Consider the following 21183-nt stretch of genomic DNA (forward strand, 5'->3'; position numbering starts at 1 on the left):
GGAATCTGCTTGGGATTCTCTCTGCTCCTCCCCTGCTCATGCACACACACACTCTCAATCTCTGTCTCAAAAATAAACTTAAAAAAAATATATATATATATATTGTATGTAGTTGCCAACCACCCAGGGATGACCTGAACTGCAGTGTCGTGGAGGACGGTCAGCAGAGGAAGGACTAGGTCTGTATGTGGAGCAAGGAGGAATCCGTGGGGCCAAGGGCTAAAACCCAGTACACGAAGCAATAGCACTGGGTGTGCAGGAGCACGTGTGCACGGGAGTGCATGTGCAGGGGAGTGTCGGGGGGGTGTGCCTGTGTGTGTGTGGGAGTCCTTGCATGTATGGGTGTGCACGCGGGAGCGTGTGCACAGGAGCCCGTGTGCAGGGGAGTGGGGGGAGCCCGTGTGCGGGAGCCTACTTGGCGTATGGCTGTGCATGCAGGAGCGCATGCACGTTCCCACGGGGGCCCGCCAAGAAGGCCTACGTGGCCGTCGTGCTGGTGGTGCTGCCCTCAGACAATTTGAGGTGCTTAAACCACTTCCTGGAGCTTCCGGATGCGGTAGGACGCATCTTTACAGCCGACGTAAAACACGCTGTTGGAAAGAATGTGCCGCAGGCTCTAAAACAAATTCCAGAAGGCGTTCAAAAGGGTCTCACGCAGCAGTGTGCTGGCCCCCCGGCCTCGTGGACAGGCCCTCGTGGACTGTGTCCTGGGCAGGATTTCTGGGTTTTTCTTCCATCTGCACCATTTGTTTTTCCCCAAGTGTTCTGCCCTACCTGTGAATAGTTCCATGTTGTGTATCACACATATGCACACACACCTGAGGGCACTTACAGGTGCGTGCACAGACTTGCATACACACACGTGTGTCGTGCACCTGCCCATCAGTTGGCGCACACAGCCTCCTTCACTGCTGGGCGTACCGCCCGCCACCACGTTCCTGGACAGCCCCTCGGTGGGGTCAAGTTTAAAAGAGGGGTTCTCGTGAGGCACTGTGATCGAGAACGTGAAGTTTTCTGTGAATAGACACCGAAGTCGGTTCCAGAGAGGCCCGGACTCCCCCTCATCCCCACTGTCCAATGGTGACCTTCACGGAGACCCGCCCAGGACTGGAGCCACCAGCATGGGTCACAGGAGCTTCTGGAAGGTTCTCCTGCATCCTTAGGACAAAGAGCTGGGGTGGCTTGAGCCAGGGCCGAATTGTCACCCCAAGCCATATGGCCAGGACCCTTCAGGAGCAAAATCCCCAGATGACCCAAGGTGCCTTGGAGAATGGCCCGTAGGGGAAACACCACGTGCCCTTGTATCCTGAAACCCTTAAACTCAGCATTGGTAAATACCCTTTCAGCGTGTGTTCAGCACAGTAAAGCACTAAAAATGTTTAAGTAGTACTTACGTTGCACTTACTGCTTTTTAAAGCTATCCAGCTCCTGAACGCAGACGAGGGCAAGGAGGGAAAGCGACAGTTACAACCAGGCGGCAGAGCCAGCACGTGCCCCCGGGCAGGGCGATCCCTCTGCCCCCGGGTCTGCAGCCACGAGGGACGAGGGACACAGCGGGGCCCCTGGCTCCACCCTGCCCCCAGCCCACCCCACGCCAGCTGAGGGGGCCGCCAGCGCAGAGCTGACCCTGCTCCGCGACAAAACCAGAGCCCCTCGGGGCTGGGAGAGCCCCAAGTTGAGGGGGTGTGTGGGATGGGTGCAGCCCCTGTCCTTGGGCCACATCCCCGGTAGGGGCCCCAGGGGTGATCCTTCCTCCAGCTGTCCCCACGCATGTCACCCAGGGGCCTCCTGCCAGCTACTTCCCACTGGAGGGGACCCTCTGCGGGCGCTGTCTTGCGGGCCGGGTCCACACCTGCACAGAAATCAGGATCCAAACGTGGGAGTGGGGGGGAGGGGGAGCTTCCTGGGCCTCCGGCACCGCAGTTCTGTCAGAGTCCCACCTTCTTCCTCAGAGTGCCCCGTGCTTTGCTGTCACAAGGCTATCCACACCCTGGGGCCAGCTGAAGAGTGACCCCCAGAATATCCAGGTCCTGACCTCTGGAACTGCATGTGGCAAAAGGCGCTTTACAAACCTGTGGGGGGCAGGGGGCAGCAGCCCAGGCGCCCAGCCTCTTAGGTGCCAGCCACGGTGGCCGTCCCACACACGAGGACGGCTGCGTACAGGCACGTGCGTCGTCACCACGGAAGACACACAGCTTCTAGCAAAACCACGCCCTCCATGCTGAGGACGGAGACCCCGGCAAGGTCACAGATCTGCCTCGCCCACCCACGGACGGGCTTCTGACCCTTCTGGAAGATGACCGGCTCGCGTCAACGACCCCCAGGGCCCAGCCGTGCCCCAAAACACTAGCACCCACGGCCACCGTGGGAGATCAGGGATTTGGGCCGGGCACCCGCTGGTACCCCTGCAGCCCCCAGGGCCCGAAAGGGCCCTCGTTTCTACCACCGTAGTTAAAACAAAAAGCCACCCAAACCCCCCCGGACAGCCGTGCGTCCCCTGAAGTACAGGGGATCGTCCTCAGCTTTAAAAGAGTCACGCGTCTGACTTGGAAGCTCGGTCACGTCACGGATGCAGCAGGGCCCGCGGGCAGACACGACAGATTCCGCTTGTGTGAGAATCACGGGCTCCGTCCTCACACGCGACTCACACCCGTGTCTCCGAGTGCCGCTAAGCCTGCTCGCCTGCAGTGCGGGTGACTTCTGTGCTTATCTGAACCAACTCCGCCACGGGGAACACGCGTTCGTGACTTCTGGAACGCCAAACACGACCACAAGCCCGCCCGAGTCTCTGCGGCTCGAGACCCCCTCCTCCCCTTGCCCGTGTTTTGCCACCTCCCGACGCGCGCGCACGGCTCCCCCGAGGGAGCGGGCGGCTGGGACACCCGCTCCGGACCCCGGGTTGCTCCTCCCCACGCTCAGGCCGGGGCCCTACGAACACAGGCGTGGCCACAAAGCACAGCCCGCAGCCCGCCGCGGCACGCGCACACGCGCTCTGCTGGGACAGTCCAGAGAGGACCGGGGACACGGTGAGCAGAGAAGCCCGCTGAGTCACGGCTCCGAGGCCGTGCCCGTCCCAACAGCCCACCTGGCGTTGCTCGGGCCGCAGCCCCTGCCACTGTGACACCAGTGACCCCCAGGCGGGAGGGAGACCGCTTGCAGACCACTTGGGGACCGCCTGGACGGTACCCTTGAGAGGGAGGTGCCTTCAGCCAGAGCGGCCTGAAACTTGGTCCCGAGTTCCGGCACCTTCCTTGACCCGAGGGAAGAGAGGGCCAGAGACGCCATCATTTTGGACACCACGTGCTTGGACCGCCCCTCGCACAACCAGCTAGCGCTGGCCTGTGGGCTGGGTTTAGGGGAACAGGAGTCTGGATGTGCAGGTGTCACCGGGGGACCCAATGCCAGTGAGCTTGGCGGGCCAAGCGGAAAGAAACGAACGCTCGGGAGACTGGGGTGGCCGCTGCAGGGTCTCTAGCACCCGCCTCTGTCACCGCTGCCTAGCAGGCCTCACGAGGATGCGCGGCCCTCCCTCTGGGTGGGACAGGGCACATCGGGACCCCTGGGAATAGCCGGTCCTTCCCAGGCTGCCTCGCAGCCTCAGGGGGAGCCTCGTGGAACGGGAGGTCCAGGTGGGAGAGAAAGCAAGGAGCACGGGGGCTGGGGGGAGGGGGCGGGGGCTGCGGTCCCTCCGCTCAGTCCACCCCGTCACTGCCCTCTCACCCCACGCTGCCCACCTCTCTCGTCCCCTCGGGCTGTGAGCCGCCAACCGTGGCCCCATCCCCGGCCCCCGGGGCCTCACCTGGGAGCCTGGCAAGAGCCGGGAAGTCGGGAGGAAGAAACGCCCCTCCGGCTCTCTGACTTCAGCAGCAGAAGGGCAGGGAGGGCGGAGTGGCTCCAGGTGACCCGCCCCCCGGCCAGCGGTGCCCCCTGCCCTGGCTGCCTGGGAACCGCGCCCCTCTGCTCCCCGGCTGCCGCCAGCCCCGTAACCACGGCCCTGCACGGGGTCCCCGTGGTCCCCGCTCTGGCCCAGACACCGCTCTCAGCCCCCGAGTCACAAGGACGGCTCACGAGTGCGCACGCGCCCGCTAACGGGCACCTCCTAGAGAAGCCACGTTTCAAAGCTTTGGCTCCGGGCCCCTCACCTGGTCGTGCGACCCCTGCTCTCCCAGCGACGGGGAGGCCCCCGAGTGTGCCCGTGGAGGACGGCGGCCCCTGCACGGAGGGCCTGGGAGGCCCCACGGGAAATCGCCCGGCCCAACAGCCCTGTGGGGGACCCAGCACAGGCTGGGCCCCGGCCCGGGGCTGGCGACCCGGGGCCACATGGACCCGCCCTGAAGGTCTGTCTCCACAGCGCTCCCCCCGGCACGCGGGAGTTCGTGGGACCGGCTCATACCCGGAGCGGCTTCTCGCCGCCGAAAGTCTCAAGAAGAAACAAGTTTGCTCTTTTTCTCTCAGTGGCCCTACTTGTCCCCTCGGGGCAACCACACACCGCCCGTTTTCTCCCCGCAGCTACTGAGCAGCGGCACGGCCGTGGCACAGCGGAGACGCCTCCGGGTCCCTCCCAGCCCGCCGTGCACGTCCGCATCGCCACGCGAGCCATGGGGACGCCCCTTCTGGAGGCTCCGGAGCGACATCTGCAACCTCCAAATGACACATAGGCGGACCCCCGAGTTGTCGGCAGACGCTCGAGGAGCCCTGCACACGGGCGACTGGCAAACCGAGGTCTCGGGGCCAAGCCCGGCCCACCGTGGGGCCCTGGGGCTGCGGAGGCCGAGATCCGCGACAGACCGACCGACCGTGGGCTGCCGGGCCTGCGACGGTGAACATCTGGCTCCTCGTGGGAGAAGCCGCAGGAAGGGTGTTCTGTCAGGGGCCCTGCCCCCCACCCGCCGCCCCGACAGGCGCCCTGCTCACCTGTGGCCTGGCAGAAGAGGTGGAAGGTCCCCAGGGCGTGCACGTGCTGGGCCTGGTCGCTCAGGAAGGGCGGCAGCAAGGCGACCCGCGGGCTGCGCTCAGGCCCCGAGGCCGAGGCCGGCCAGGGGCTTCGGGGAGAGGAAGATGAGCCGGGGCCCCGACAGGACAAGGAGGAGGACCCCGGAGGAGGGAAGGGCAGAGACGAGGCTGCGAGACAGAGGACAGAAAAGAGAGAGGCCGCTGAGGCAGACGTCACGAGGCTCGGGGCCTGCACGCCAGAGAAGGGAAGCAGAGACAGGAAAAGAGAGGGGACCGAGGCCGCCCCGAGACCCGCCCGCCGGTCAGCACACCGTCCCCGCCGCAGCGAACCACGTGCCCGCGCCGAGGATATAAGCTGCTCGTTTATTCGGTTACTTTTCAAATGTATACAATTCAAAGTAGAAAAATAAAAACAAAGGAAATCTTATAAAACACAAATGTGTACACCACAACGGTCGAGTCCTATCATGCTTAAGACAACACTGTCCACGCAGGCACACAGATCCAGAGGTCACTGCTCCTCGCCACGGGAAAGAGAGCCTTCTCGGCGCACGGGAAGCAACAGGTGGAGATTGAACCGTCTCGCCCACTCGCACCTTCGAGGATAGCGCCGGGCCACGCGGGGCCGTGGGGCGTGGGGTCACGAGCCGCCAGGCCTCGTGGGGACACAGGCCAGTCCGGCCACCGCGGTCCTGCTTGCCGGAAGGCGTGGACAGCTCGGCTCGGCCGAGCGGGTCGTCCGGGTGGGCGGTGGACGGGAGACAGAAGCCAGACGTGACTGCGGATGCCCGGTGAACGTCCGTCCGTCCATCTGCACGGGAGGTTTCAAGCCGTGGCCGTGGGCATCCGATGGCAAAACGCACGCTCCCTCCGCTCGGGGCCAGCCGGCTCCGCCGACCCGCGCTCAAGGCCCCGCCTGGTTCACGGGCCAGCCTTCCACCGTCTTCTGTTCTTTGAAAGAGTTAAAACAAGAGGGGGGAAGAAAAAACCACAGAAAGAAAATCTCTCTGAAAAGGATGCTTCCCTCAAGGAATAAAATTTAAAAAAAAAAAAAAAACGTGTGCTCAAGAGATGGTTTCGTCTACGTGTCTAAAAGGTAGAGAACACATTTACCCAAAGTAAGTTTATCCCTGAGAATCGTAAGCAACGTAAGCTGTATCTTTCCCCTAACGTACAACAAAACCTGGAAGATGCACATCTTCGCAATATTGGAACGTCTGCTTCGGTGATTTAAAACAGAAACGACCTAACACGAGAAAAGCAAAACCATAAAAAATAATTCCTGGGAAGCAAAGGTTCGTGCCAATCTGGACAACAGGCGATAAGTTACCAATCTGATAAACAAAAACGTCATTTCCAATCTGGAATTCAAGGATCTTTCAGTGGCTGCTCTGAGGAGGGGACGCTCCAGGCGCGAGCGAGCGTCCGCGGGCCGGGGACAGCCCGGCCCCACGCGCCGCCCGCGGGGGCGTCTCACGCCGCGGCCCGGCGGGGGACCGGGGTGCGATGCTCGCCGTTTTCCGAAAGGACGAAGACCAAATCACAAGCTCGACGCAAGAGACAAGACACGGGACAGGCGTGCTGACGCGGGCTCCCGGCGGTGACTCAGTCCCCGTCCGCGTCCGAGTCGGCGTACTTCAGCTCACACTTGACGTCGAAGGGCCCGTCCCTGGCCGGGAGGTCGTCCAGCCTCTGCGAGTCCTCCCTGTCGGTGGGCACCCTGCTGGCCATGGTGTCCTGCTCCGTCTCGTAGCCCGTGTCCAGGGCCGGCCGCGGCTGCCCCCCGTTCTGCTGGGAGAAGCTGCCCGGCTCCACCAGCGTCTCCTTGGCGCTCTGCTCGAACTCGGAGAAGTCCGCCACGGGCTGCTTCTTCCCCAGCAGCACGGCGGAGCGGAACTTCAGGCACTGCCCGGGCAGGTAGCCCTTGTAGCAGTTGTAGGACACGAGGCAGAGGCACAGCAGGAAGAAGAGGAGGAAGAGGAACATGAGCAGACGGTTGTCGCTGGACTGCAGATACATCGTCTTCTCCGAGTGCACCTGGGGGACCGTGTTGATGACGATCTTCGGTTCGCAGGATGTGCCCGTGGGCGCGGGGCTGGGCGGCGGGGCGACGGCCCCGGGCACGGGGACCCGCGCGGCGGAGGTCTGCGGGGGGGGGGCCGCGGGCGGGCTCCGTCACCGCCCGGGCGGTGGTCCTCCCGCCTTCCGTCCGGGCGCCCGGCGAGGCGGGGGCCTCTGTGGCCCTCGGGGCCGCCTTCACCTCCAGCACGTGCTTGGCCAGCACCCGCAGGACCGTCCCGTTGCGGACCCGCTCCTCCGACAGGCACTGGTACACGCCGCTGTCCCCCTCCGACAGGTTGAAGATGAGCAGGTGCTTCCTGCCCACCAGGCTGTACTTGGGGCCGTCGGCGTCGAGCACGCCGTCCCGGAACTTCCACACCACCCGGGCCAGGTTGGACTTTTGGGAGCATTTGAGTTCCGCTGTGCCGCCGTGCTTGAAAAAATGCTGCCGGAAACTTTCTTTACTTTTATCTGGAACATCAAAATAAACGTGCACAGCATCAACAACGCGGCTCGCTACTCGGCTCCTTCTAAAAATAGGTCAACACGCACAAGAGGACACGAGAGTTCCACCCACTGGAGCCACACGGAATCTTCCAGAACAACTAAGGAGATAAAGACATGCGTGACAGAAAAGCAAAGATGAGCCCCGGATGGCGGCCCAGCAGGACAAGGAAGTCGGAGACAAGACAGTCGGAGACAGTCAAGCGGCAGGGACCCCGTCTGGCGTCCCGGTTCCCCGGGGGCCGAGCGGCAACACGGGAGCCACGCGCCACGTGCTTCTGCTCGTGGCTCCCGCCTCGCGGCCTCTCTGGGCGCGAGGGGTCCACCCCGAAGTTGCCCCAGCTGGCGACAGCTGTCGGGTCAGGGACGGGAACGCGAGAGCCCAGGGCACGGCTGCCTGGGAGGGGACGAAGGGGTGAGGACGCCCCTCCCGCCGCGCCGCCCGCCCACCGTGGGACCCTCAGGGTCTGTTTAACCAGCCCGAGCTCAGCAAAGAGAGGAGCATCTCAAGAGCGGGTGTCCCAGGGTGGACGCCGAGTGCTTTTTGTGCAACAAACACACACACCCCACGACCTCAGACGCCCTTTTCTGCGATAAAACGGGATCACGGGGGGTCGGCCTCCGTATCCTCACGGATACCTGACCTCTGTTCGGAGCAGAGAAAGAGAACCCGGATGGACGCAACGCCACGACACCGAAGCATCATGAGATGGGTACGAGGACCGGCCGCCCCCCAAGGGAGCTCGGCGAGGACGGCCGACTTACCCGGGCAGGCGGACGCGTCGCCACTCATCTCCTGAATCAGAGTCCTGCAAGATAACCGGGCCCGGGTCAGGCACGCGCCCCCTCCCCCTGACGGGTGTGCGCGGTGCGGGTCCCCCGCCCTCGGTACCTGCTGGGGCCGTCCGTCTGGTGCGGGGGCAGGGCCACGCAGGCCGCGGCCGCCCGGCTCCAGGCGCAGTAGGGGTCGCGGGCGAGCACGCAGTCCTCACAGGTGCCGTGCTTCCCGCAGAAGGCCACGGGGGCCTGCACCACACCCGAGCTGGAGCCCGCATACACAAGCCTTCCGCCCTGCAGGTGTGAAACAGAGGGCACAGGTGCGTGGGGGGCAGCCGGCGTGCGCCTCTCGGGCCCGCGTGCCCACGTCTCCTCATCCAGGAGCCTCCAGAACCGGAGACTGGCGGGGTGGGGTCTCAGACAAACCCTCGCGGCAGCGTCACGGCCGCCCACGCGCTGAGCACTCGGGGCCTCCGTCCGAGACCTTGCCCTCCTTGGGGCTCGGGGTCAGCCGCTCCGTGTGGAGGGGGCCACAGGCCAGAGGCCGAAGGGCACGGTCAGAGCCCCATTTCTTGCCCACCCGACGGGAGCCACACAGAAGCCCGAGTCAGGGTCCGAATCCAGGAAAGGAGGGGCCACCGAGCGTGGGCGGAGCGTGGATTCCAGCACGCGTCTAGCTGTGCGGGGAGGAACACGGGCACGGGGAGACCCACAGCGGTGCTCCGGGCACAGGGCCAGGCGGGCTCCCTCGGGCTCCCAGCACGTGCGAGACCCCCCACCCGGGCGGCTGCTTTCCCGGGCTCAGTTGGGACGGAGGATCCCCCACGGGACGCCGCCTGCCGTGTAGCCCTGGCCGCGGGGGGGGGGGGGGGGGGGGCAATTCCGGAACTTGCGTGTGTGTCGTCCTCTGCCCACGACACCTCACCCCGACGTCTGCACACACCTTGGCCATTCCCAAGCTCCACAGAACTTGGTGGTTTCGACCCAGACGACACGCAGCCCTTCCCCTGGAGGACAGGCTGTGAGTTAACTTTCGAGTCCGGCTCCGCTCTGAGGCCCTGGGGCCGCCCGCCCCGTGACCCACTGTGCGCGAGTGCAGCCGAGAGGAAGGAAGTCCCTTCTGTAACAGATTCTCACGTGACAAGTGGCAGAGAGAGACAGCGGTCAGCAGGGACCCAGGTACGTGACATCACGTGCCTGCCAGGCTGTCAGGACCAGGGACGCCATCCCAGATCACAGTCTGGTTCACAGAGGTCAAGGGACCCGGGAGAGGACGCCAACTCTGCCGGGGAAGCCCCGCCCGACGCTGACCTGTGTGCATGGCGTGGCCGTGGGGAGGGCGGGCTCCATATCCCTGCCCTACCCCCACCCCAGGGCTGGGCTCCCGTGATACACGGCCACCAAGTAACAGATGTGGAGGGGAGCGGACAGGAAAACGCCCTGGAAAGGGGTGGCCGTGACCACTGGTGGGCGCACAAGTCAGCAGACAGGACGGACTGACGGGGGCAGCCTTGCGGTCCCTCCACAAACAAGCATTAGCCCCTCAGGGTCTGAACACACGTCCACAACTCAGCACACGCAGCCTGGCCCCGCATGGTGGGTTCCGTGCTCTCCACGGTCACGTCCCCACACCCTCAGCCCCATCTGTGCACGAGGAAACCGGGATCATTCCACAAAACTCCGTACAACTAAGCAGGCCACCAAGATGAGGACAGATGGGGAACCGGCCCAGACCAGCGGCGGCTGCTGGCCGGCCTCTACAGCGATGGCCAGCGTCCTGGCCCAGAGGAACCTGCCGGCGGGCGTCTTTTCCACGCCGAACAGCCGCTTCCTGCCACTGCGGGGGCGCACACGCCATCCCAAGCCTACCCAGGCCCACCAGCCCGAAGAGAGGGCAGGGGCCGCGGCCCGCACGACACCTTCCCGCTAGGGCCAGACAGCCGAGGCTGCCCCAGTGCAGGGCTCCTGGGAGGACGGGCCAGTGGCTCCCCGCATGGCCAGCGGGCGGACGGGTGAGCACAGGGCTGACCCAGATCCTCCTCAACCTCACCCGTCCCACAGGACCGGCGCCCACACGCCCAGAAGCCCGCGTCCCCAGATGACACTGGCGAGCGGGGCTGTGGTCTCGAGTGTCTGCACCGGGGGCCCAGCCTCTGTTCTGTGCACACGTGACAATCTGGGGGCCCCAAGGGCATGCGCCCCAGCCCGGCCGAGCACCCGAGCAGCGGGGCCGCGGCCGGGAGGACTTCCTTGTTCCCACAGCAAAGCCGGGGAGCAGGGGCGGGGGAGGGCGGCCTAACGGGCCCGCGAGGCTCCGATGCCGTGTCTCTGCCGGCTCAGGGCCCGCCTAGGCTCTGTGGTCTCCTTCCCTTCCGGCAGCGGAGACGGCCCTGTTGGGTGACCCTGGAAGTTTGAAAACCAGATCCAAGTTCTGACACTCACGATGGCGGGACCCACGGGTGGCTCTGGCCAACAAGTCGACTTCTGCCTTTCTCTCTCTCCTGGCTCCGGGCGCCCCCTCCTGCTGCCCGCTGCCCCCATCAGGAACCAGGCCGGGAGGCCGCCCTGAGGGGCTGCGGGCCGACCCCCTCCAGGTGTGAGGGAGGCTGGGGACTGTGCTGGGTCAGACAGGAGACCCTCGGCATCAGGGAAACGCCCCGCGAGGCGGGGCAGCTGGGCCTGGTGTCCAGAGCGAGGCTTTACAGGCGGGGTGCAGGTGACGGTCAGACTGCAGCTCAGGGAAAAGGCTCGCAGCCGGGCTTCCCGTTTCTGGCCCTGACCCTGGCTCTGCCAAGTCCCCGGAGCCCGTCGGCTCAGGGCTCGCAGCGTGGGGACACCCACGAGGCCCTGTGGGTGCTCTACAGGAAGTGAGGTTGTCAGCCACAGTCAAAGGACAGGGCCGGGCCACCCCGGGTCTGCTGACCCCTAGATGCAGAGGAGGAGTCTAAGGCAGGACCGGCCTGCCAGGCTCATGCAGCCACGAATCGTGGGGCCCCGGCCTGCTCCACCCTGGCTGTAAATGAGGAGGCACGTGTCCCGAGGCCACGTGGGGAGATGGCAGGGGACGGCCTCCAGAGCGGACCCAGGACCCTGGTTGTTTCTATGCTACCCACCAACTAATAACATGTCTTATACAAATGGCTGGAAAACAATCAAAAGAATAATATTCCACGACATTCAAAAATTACATGACCTCCTGAGCTCTGTTTCCATAAAAAAGATTTTGCTGGAAGGCAGCCAGGCCCACCCGTGTGCGGACGTCCCACGGCTGCCTGTGCACAACGGCAGGGACCTACGGCCCCCGAGCCCCAAACGCTCACTCCCGGCATTTATGGCAAAGGTGCCGCCATCCCGACCCTGATGGGGGAGAAGGTGCCTCGTTGGGGGAGCAGGCTCACAGACGTAACCATCGTCCCTTGGGGCGGGCTCTTCTGCGCCCACAGATGCACCTGTGGATGGGCGTCAACCCCAGCAGCTCGGGACGCTCGGTCAACTTGAGGCGACTGTTCCATCTCCCCAGTTAGCCTTCCCTCCGTCCCAAACCCCAGGGCTCACGGGGCCCTCTGTAAGAACCCGGAGGTCAGCTCATCTGGACCACACAGATGATCGGCCTGCCCGGCCGGTGACCAGGGATGTGTGAGGCCGCCCTCCTGCCTGGTGACCAGGGACGTGTGAAGCTGCCCGCCTGCCTGGCCGGTGACCAGGGACGCGTGAGGCCACCTGTCTGCCTAGTGACCAGGGACGTGGGAGGCTGCCCGGCCGGTGACCAGGGACGCGTGAGGCCACCTGTCTGCCTGGTGACCAGGGACGTGGGAGGCCGCCCGCCTGTCCTCTCTACCTTCTCGGAATTCAGCAGCAGCGTCTGGACCGGCTCGAAGTCCCGGAAAAGCTGGGTCTCCTCGATGATGTGGGCGTCATTCTCGAGGTTGACAGCTTTGTGGAGGGCGCCCTGGTCTGCAAGGGCAAAGCTACAGGTCAGGGACGCGCCTGGACGGTCACGGCGGCCGACAGCCCCCGTTCTTCCTCTAGGCTCCTCCCCTCAATGAGACGCTGAGGAGCCGAAGCCGTCCGCACTTTGGACATGGGAAGGAGAAGCCACTGGCGGCGCGGGCTGACAGCGCGAGCAGCACCGGTCACTCCGCTGTTTCCTGGAAGAGAAACGGACCTCCCACTGCTGACTCCCGCGGAAGTCAGGGCCACGACCCGGTGCTACCACATCACAGGAGAGGTGGCTCTCGGGCTCCAGCGGCCCTCCGGGGCGCCGTGTGGTGAAGGCCCCGGGGAGGGGAGGGCTCAGGGCACGCTGGAGCCCCCAGGAACGACCCCGGCGCCCTCCGGCCGCTGCTGCTCCGGCCCCAACCCCCCCAGCCCCCCCCACCCCCGACTTCCAGAGACGCTTGCGTGAGAGTTCCAGGTGGGGACGTGGGACTTCTCTGCCACCTGCTCTCAACCGGCCCGCGCGGGCACCACTCCCGGCGTACCAGCCCCGACCCACCGGGCCTGGATCCCCACACGGGGGCCGGGACTCGGCCATTCAGTCAGCGCCCCAGCGGTCTGACGGTCAGACGGCGGAGGCCAGCCAGGGGTGGCGGCTTCTCGGAGACCCTGCCGGAGACCCCTCCGGGCGCCCGGGGAGACGCTGGCCTCGCGGCAAGAAGGAGCTGCCTTTGCCGGCGTCCTCAGGGGGGGCCGGACCCACCTGTGCCGATGAACATGACGTCGTAGACGGTCCCGTCCAGGGCCCGGGTCCTGTCCACCACGATCTGCGTGTAGTTCACGTTGCCTGTGACCAGCCTGGGCCTGTTGTCTGTTGGGGTCACGGAGCCGTCCATCAGGGGGTGGTCCTTGACGAACTGCAGGGTCTTGTCCGGCAGACCCAGGGAGCTGGAGAAGTTTGCCGCCCGCGCTTCGCGGTTGATGCACTGCGGGGGGCAGACCGGCCGTGAACGCGCGTGCTCACGGACGCACGGCCCGCACGAGCCCCGCACGCAGGCCCCCCGCGGGGCGCAGACCGTGACAACGCCATGCGGAGCGCTGTTGCCAACGGGGAAGGTGAGCGGCGACCTTTCCCCAGGAATCCGAAGACGTGGCCCGAAAGCCGGTCGGGAAGGGCAGCCGTGCGTGTGTCCACGAGATCTAATCCCGCTTCACGACACACAGCGAACTTGCTGGCGTCTATTTGTAAATGAGAAAACCGTATCGAGCTTTTGAAACTGAAAAATAACGGCTTATCGCTTGATAGCTCTTCCTCGACATCTCTGCTAAAATCACTAAAAACGGTCTGGTTCCAAACAGCACAAAGGTCAACCGAAATTTGTAATCACGTGACCACGATTTACTTCATGACACCCGTGGAGGGAACTGACGGCTGCTGGCAGGCGTGGACCCCCAGGGAGGAGCCCCAGGCCACTCGCCCGGGCCACGGCCCCACACACCAGCCACATGACGGGCAGATGCCGGTTTCCACACAAGAGTCACTACTTTCGGGAAGACACAAACGTGACTCACATTAACGGGTGGGGGGTACGGCCCACTGCTGAGAAACCGTGCTTTTGGGGGGAAGCAGCACGTGAAGACAGACCTATTTTTATCGCAACGTTGATTCCACAAAACACCCCTGCTGGCCGGAAGAGCCTCTTGGCGCGGGCCCGGTCAGGGACAGCCGCGCCATGGCACGCGGTGAGGGGAACGCGGGAAGGGGAGCGGGCCCACCCTTCCCGCCCCGCCCCCACTCACCGCCCCGGGCCGCGGCGTGGGCACGGCCCCGTTGTAGCGCACCCACTTGGTGTGGGACTGTTCCACCGTGGCGCTCTGCATGTACTTCCCACGGGAGAAGACCGCCTCGGCCGTGGACAGGTTGTAGGCGCACACGGCTGACAGCCCCACGTTGTTCCTGGGGACGAGGGGGCAGGGTGACCGTCCTGGGTGGGGGGAGCGCAGACACGCAGCCCACCCGCCCGCCGGCCCGCCGGGGCACCTACAGCTGTGGGGTGAAGACCCCGTAGAACACGGGCTCCTTCAGGTCCGGCGCCCTGAGGACAAAGACGGCCTGCAGCACGTTGAAGACGAGGTTGCTGTCCGGCCTGGAACAGATGAGCCTGGCCTTCAGGAAGGACGTCCACTTCTTCTGTAGGGTCCGCAGACCGCCCTGGTCCCCCTGCAACCCCAAAGACGTGCGTAGTGGGGGGAGGGCTGACTCCCCGTAGGCAGCTGGGAGTCAGTCACGTACGCGGCCCCGAGCCTCCCCGTCTCGGTGGACGGAGGCCACGGTGGGAAAAGAAGGGCCGTGGATGGCCACGTGGCCACGGCAGCCGGTCTGCGCCGGCTGGGGTCTCAGATTAAAACACAGAACCAAGAAAGGCCTGTTCGCGGATCACCCGGAGGCGGCCGGAGGGCCCGGCGGGCCGCGCACAGCGTCACAGCGGCAGAACCTCCGCCAGCCTCGCGCCCCTTCCCCGTGCTCCCCACCCCTGCGAGCCAGCCTTGGAGGCAGGGCCACGGAGCGGGGGCTCCCGTCTGCTTCAGGCCAACACGTCGGGGGTCCCCCCAAACACGTTCCTCGTCCCAGAGGGAGGCAGTCGTTTCAAAGGGCCTCGGCCAGGTCCCCCCCAGACAGGTTTTGTGGGCTGCCCCCCCACCCCCGGGACAATCACAGACACGCCTGACGTGACCTGCTCTGGAGGGAGCCCCGAAACGCAGAGATCTGGATGCCAAAGACTCTGGAATCAGAGCATCCTCACTTGGGGGCAGTGAACGCACACCCCCCTCGCCGCCTTGATGCAGGAACGCTGAAATCCCAATTCTAGCAGAATTTAGCTCATGCGGTGAACACAAGCCAACTTCCTATATGGCCTGGGAGGTCCGAGGACGGTGTGTCCAGAGCAGGCCTGCTGAGGCTGGGCCTCTGGCCACACTCGGCACCGATGCTCCGGGGCCCGCAGGGAGACTCCCGGACTGCCCGGGGGCAGGCCGTGCACACCCGTCCGTGGCTCGGGAGAACGACGAGGTAGGTGAACGGACATCTCGGAGGAGGAGGCCTGGAGCCCGGGCCACGAGACCGGTCCTCCCAGCCGGGACCAGAGGGGAATCGGGGAGTGGGCTCACCTTGCACACCCTCGCCACCCGGGGGATCATCAGCTTGAAGACAAACTCGTACTCCACGGACACCTCGGTGAAAAAGAAGTACACCCTGTCGTCCCCGCTGTCCGTGCCGTCCGGGCTCTCTCGGATCACGTCCGCAAAGACGAAGTTTGGCTCTGCAGGCAAGAGACACCCGGTTATCCCCCCGCCACAGCGCGGGGCCCGGGCACCTCCCGGCCAAGGCACAAGCTAGTGCATGCACCATGCCCCAGACAAACCCCAGGGCCCGGGGCGGGCACGGTGCCCATCCGTCCTCCTCGGCATAAGGAGGTGCCGGAGATCGCGGTTGTAACACACACGGTCTGGGCCGGTCCCGAGAACCCAGGCTGCGCCTCCCGATGGCAGGCAGCCTGGGGACCCTGGGGACCCTGGGGACCCTGGGGACCCTGGGGACCCAGATCCCAGAGACCCGCCAGAACACACACACCTGCTGGTGCAAACAGCACGTGCCTCAAGCGGACAACCCCCGACCAGCAGACCCGCCCCGCAGTGAGGGGAAGCCAGGGGTCCTTCCTCCCCCAGACCACCCGCCTCCAGGAGGTCACGGCCCGCCGGCCAGCGCCAACTAGAGCCCCGTGTGAGCAGCTGCGTGAATCCACCACGCACACGTTGTCCGAAGGTGAGCGAGCCGGTCAGCCTGGGTGCAGGGACCACCAGGCTCTCGTGTCACAAAGAACCACCCCCTCCGTGCTCAGGGAGAGGAAGGCCCCAGTCCGGAGCCCCGGCAGCTCCAGAAGCACCCCACATGGGGCCGTCCCAGGCCGGAGGTGTCTGCGGCCCCTCGCTGGGACTCAGAGCCACAGACAGACAGACAGACCCAGGGGCACCTGCCTCTTACCGTTAAGCCACGGTATCGCGTACTCCGTCCTCAGAGGACTGTGGGACGAGTTTCGGGAGATGATGGGCTCGCTTCCCAGGAAGTTATAGGACGTCCCGGAATACAGCTCCCCATCTTAAGCGGCCCCGGAAGAAAGAGGAGAGGAGGGGCGGTCGGCAGCCAGACGCGAGCCCCCGGCCCAGGGAAGCAGGGAGGCCACGGATGCTGCGTCGCGAGCCTTCCGTCTCGGTCCCTCGCGTGGACGACTGTGCGCTCCACGCGAGAGCTGCTTCACGAGCAGCTGGGGCGGGAACCCCAGGGGACCCGCACCCGGGAAGTAACACGTTCGGGTGTAAGAGGGGCCACGGGACGCGCACAGAGGACGGACACAAAATGACCCCTTCCCACACATGTGACCTCTGGCCATGGGGGGTGGGTGGCCGGTCACCCTTCTGCAGTGAATCCGAGCGCTCGTACAGGGGTCTACGGAGGGGCTGCGTCTCCTCCGCCGGGACAGGGGGAGGCAGCCCAGCCCGTGCTGACCTGGGGCGGGACTCACCGACCATGACGGACGTGTAGCTCTGTGCAGGGTCAAAGGGGCACCTGCCCTTGCCATCCTCGCTTCTCCCCAGAAACTGAAAGGACGTTAAGTTCTGCGAGCGAACGAGAAGAAAGGGCATCACGCGGTGTCTGAATTCCTAGTCTCCCAGCACCCTCCTGCTCTGCCATTTACGTTCACAGACTCGCCACCCGGGGGCACGGAGGGGAGAGCACGCGTGGGCGGCCACGTGAGTCCCAGGTCTGGACGCCGGCGCCACGAGAGCCGCGCAGGACCTCGGAGCCTCGGTTTACTCCTCTGTAAGATGCTGGCGGCTCTAGGGCCCCAGAGCGGCCAGGGCAGACCGGAGGCGGGAGGCACCCAGGGAGCCTTCGGAAGGCCGTGCGCCAACTACGTCCAACAAGGACGGCACCCACGGCCGTGGCGGACCAGACCCATGGGCAGAAGCAGCGGCGTCCCCCCCTTCTGCCACCCCATCCTGTACTAACAGAAAGCACGGGGGACGGCCTCAGTGTTGGGGACCCTCCTGGCCTGACCCGAGAGCCCAAAACCAGCCGAGGAAGGAGTGAGCAGCCCCGATACGTGAGGAACGAGCGAGCTCTGTGCACAGAGACACGGGGCCCCGAGCCCGGGGACAGGTGAGCGGCTGGGAACGTGCCCGCACAGTGCAGGGAGGCTGGAGGGTCAGAGAAGAAACCCACCGCTGGAGGCAGAGTGGGAAGTTACGCGCCTGCTGCCAGAAACACGGGACGGGCCTGCGTGAATGAAGGTGGGCACCACCTCCCGCCTTCCAGTGCGGAGAAGCTGAGGAACACGGACAGCGGTGGGGAGTGGGTGCGGGCCCGTCGCCTGTCGGAGGGAGGGCTCACAGGCCCGGGGGGATCTTGGGCCCACCTCTCCAGGCAGACCCCCCTCTCAGGTCTCAAAGCACAAATTGGGGCATGAACGGATGGCCCGTCTAGGGGAGGTTTGGAGGCCGCCTAAATGAGGGGGGCAGAGCGGACACGAGAGGGCGTTGGCAATGACTGTAAATCTTCATGGGCGACGACAGGCTTGGCGTTGGTCAGGTAGGCGTTTAGGGGTCGCGGGTCAGGGTGCCGCACGCCCACGTATGTCCCTTCCCACGCAATCTAGGTGCCAGATACACAGGCGGGATCCACTTTCCCGTCGGCGTGAACGTCCTTATTGAAAATACGGGGCCGAACAACAGGCCCGGATTTAAAGGAAACATCTGACCCCCTTACAACTACGGGATTGGAGTCTCCATCCGTTTTCAGCTTCGGAGGGGCTAGACTCCAGCCAGCAAACCCTGTGACGTGTGGGCGTTTCTCACACGACCCGGCACGCTCTTCCCTTATGCAGAACCAGGCGATGTCTGTCCTGAGGACCCAGACTCAGAGCTCAGAGCACCGCACCCCACAGAGCCAGCGTCTGCGGGCTCAGACCGCCAGCCGGCCACGCGGGGGGTGCGCCCACCCCGGGGGTCTGTGCGCAAACTCCGTCTGCCCGTACTTTAGGCTGTCGTTTATCTCTGACGCAAGGTTGGAGAATCTTCTTTAAATTCTAGTTAATTCAGGGTTCCAGCAAACGAGGCTCTTGGTTGAGGCGTGCTCTCTGTCCCAAGTCGGGGACGGTCACTAGACCACGTGCCTCACTCTGAATCCCCATGTGCATTTAAAATGCGTCTTCAGGGGCGCCTGGGTGGTGCAGTCGGTTAAGCGTCCGACTTCAGCCAGGTCACGATCTCGCGGTCCGTGAGTTCGAGCCCCGCATCGGGCTCTGGGCTGATGGCTCAGAGCCTGGAGCCTGTTTCCGATTCTGTGTCTCCCTCTCTCTCTGCCCCTCCCCCGTTCATGCTCTGTCTCTCTCTGTCCCAAAAATAAATAAAACGTTGAAAAAAAAAAAAAAAAACCAAAAACGCGTCTTCTCTTCTCCCGGTGGTTGTTACAAATGGCTCATCAGGTGCCCGAGTAAAAGGAATTTCTCCCAGCAAGATGCTGCCCAACGTGCCCCGGGAGCGAGGGCCTTGGGAGGACGCCGCGGGGGCCCCTCTGCAGAGGCCCCAGTGCAGCAGCAGGCGGGCCCGGCTCAGCAGGACCCGTGCAGGTCGGCGAGGGAGGTGCTCGCACCGTCGTGCGGTGCTGTTGCCCCCGGGAGGGGGTGCGCTCCGGGGCCGAGGTCGGCGGCTCCGTGTCCACGGCGGACCCGCATGGTGAGGCCCCAGGAGCGGACAGCAGCCGGGCCGGGCCGTCCCAGCGGGCACGGACAGGCGGCTTCCGCACACACGCCCATTCCCTCCGGCTCGGGAGGCTGCAGGCTGAGGTCAGGGATCCGGAAGGCCGGTGCCTGGCGAGGGCCCCCTTCTCTCTGTCCTCGTGTGGTGGAGAGGGGGCTCCGGCGGCTTTTCCCAGAAGGCTGTCGATCCTGCGGGATCAGGGCCTCGCCTCTGTGACCACATGTAACCGTGATAGTTCCTCAGAGGCCCCACCTCCAAATGCCAACACGTGGCGGGATTCGGGCTACAACGTGTGGATGTGGGGGACACGTTCGGGCCGTAACACAGGTGAACCGAGAACACGTAGTCTGGGGGCAGAGTCCTGACTCCCCCCTTTGACCGGGACGCAGGCCGCAGCAGGTCTCCCCGCAGAGCACAAAACGTGGCAAAGAGGACACAGGAGGCCGGACCGTGGCACCCCGGGGCTTCTCTGTGTCGCCAGCACACTTCCCAGCGGGTCCCCCACTGCCAGCTCCGCTGGCCCCACGGGTCCCGCCCTGGTGAGCGGCCACACCCTCACGCCCGCTGTTGTGCAGAGCGGGGAGCCCCCGACGCCGCCTGGGCCCCACCAGCTGCAGTACCGACCCGGGACGAGGTGGCGGGGGGGGGGGGGGGGCAGGGGGCGGGGCACAGCCTCACCAGGTGGTCACAGGCTGGCTGGAAGGCGTTGGTCCCGCACACGTACAGGGCACCGGGGCCAAGCGGCTGCAGCACGCGGATGTAGTTGAGACATTCGGTCTGCGGGAGAGAAACGCGCCCGTGAGCCGTCATCCGGCCCCCGGGGACGCCCGCCCATGCCTGACGCGGGCTCCTCACGGCCCTGCCTCCCGGCCGCCCCTCACCTGCCACCTCGGACACCCCCGTCTTCTCGTGCTGGCTCGGCCCTGCCTGGGCGGCGGGCACAGCCTCGGAGCCCCAGTCCCCCCGACAGACCTGCGTCTGCCCGCTGGACCCAGCACTCTGCTCTCTGCGGCGTCCCCCCCGCCGGCCGCCAGGGGCCACGGGATTTCACCTCAGCCGCCGATCGACACTCAGCAAAGGCACACGGACTCAAGTCTTCCCGGACACCCGCCACCGAAAATCCGCGTTAGTCGCACCCAACACACAGCCCGTGCCTCACACGTGCGGCCAGAGCCGCAGAGGGGAAAGTAGGTGGGATCCCGCCAGCCTTCCTCCCCCCAGGAGACCCCACCCTGCCGGCCCCAGTGCAGGGGACAGGCTGGGAGGGAGGGGCCGAGCCGGCTCCGCCAGAGAAAGGGCCCGCAGGAAAACCAGATGTCACAGGAGCACACTCTCCAGGGCTGGTGTGGACCGGGAGGCATGCGCTCTCGCCCGAAATTATCTCTGCTCGGCGAGGCTTCGTGGGTTTCTTTTCGCTAGGACGGTTTTCAACTGGCTGGCAATAATTCGTCCTGCCCACGGGAGCCGGGAGGGGCCCGCGTCCCCGTGCGGCCTCTGCGCTGGGCCGGGTGAGCCCTCGGTCTGACAGCTCTCAGACCCTCCCTGCAGCCCCAGTCATTACATCACAAAGCCTGCCTTCTCCCCGTTTCCTAAGGCAACTTTGGATCTACTGACTTCAGTACAAGCGTCTGATGTTCTGCTAAAAAAACTTCAGCCAAAACTTTCTCTTTTCTCATTTTTGATTATTCTGCAATTAGCCAACTGTTGAAATTTACCTTAACTCAGCTATCCTGCCCCCCACTGCCACAGAAGATGGGCTCCGATGCTGGGAGACTCTGACATGGGCCCGGTGCCGGTTGGGGGCGGGGGGTGCCCAGAGCCCCGGGGGGAGGCAGACGCTCGGCCTGGCATCTCCCGGGGGAAGGAGCAGATTCTCAAGGGGTGGCTGCTGCCCAAACTCCAGAAATCCCACGGCGCCCCTTCGGGCTTCTGGGAGGCAGCGGGGGTCTGAACTCTGCCCTTTACGCCGTCGGCCAGCAGGCACCAGAAGAAGGTACCAGAAGGTACCAAGTTTTGGGGCCACTTGAATGCATCCAACGAAGCCAAACTTTAAAAACATCTCTCAGATGCCCGCCACATTTGGCACCTGCTCAGAGCGACCCTGCCTCATCGCTTGGGCACAGGGCGCCTGGCAGG

At 65.0% G+C, this 21183-nt stretch overlaps 1 protein-coding gene across 1 annotated transcript in view; it reads right to left on the minus strand.

The window, feature by feature from the left end:
- Window positions 1-5297: 5297 nt before the first annotated feature.
- Window positions 5298-21183, minus strand: part of LOC124527698 (semaphorin-4D-like) — a 29948-nt gene continuing 14062 nt past the window's right edge. Inside the window, 12 exon segments of the mRNA XM_047100865.1 lie at window positions 5298-7110; window positions 7112-7485; window positions 8284-8327; window positions 8411-8589; window positions 12134-12249; window positions 12995-13217; window positions 14032-14188; window positions 14277-14452; window positions 15400-15551; window positions 16274-16387; window positions 16812-16905; window positions 19726-19824. Coding sequence (XP_046956821.1) covers window positions 6559-7110; window positions 7112-7485; window positions 8284-8327; window positions 8411-8589; window positions 12134-12249; window positions 12995-13217; window positions 14032-14188; window positions 14277-14452; window positions 15400-15551; window positions 16274-16387; window positions 16812-16905; window positions 19726-19824 — 2280 coding nt within the window. The 3' untranslated portion in view covers window positions 5298-6558.

The sequence above is a fragment of the Lynx rufus genome, unplaced genomic scaffold (genome assembly GCF_022079265.1).
Source record: "Lynx rufus isolate CCGP_SWC_20201006 ecotype Redwood Valley unplaced genomic scaffold, mLynRuf1.p SCAF_10, whole genome shotgun sequence".
Classification (NCBI taxonomy): domain Eukaryota; kingdom Metazoa; phylum Chordata; class Mammalia; order Carnivora; family Felidae; genus Lynx; species Lynx rufus.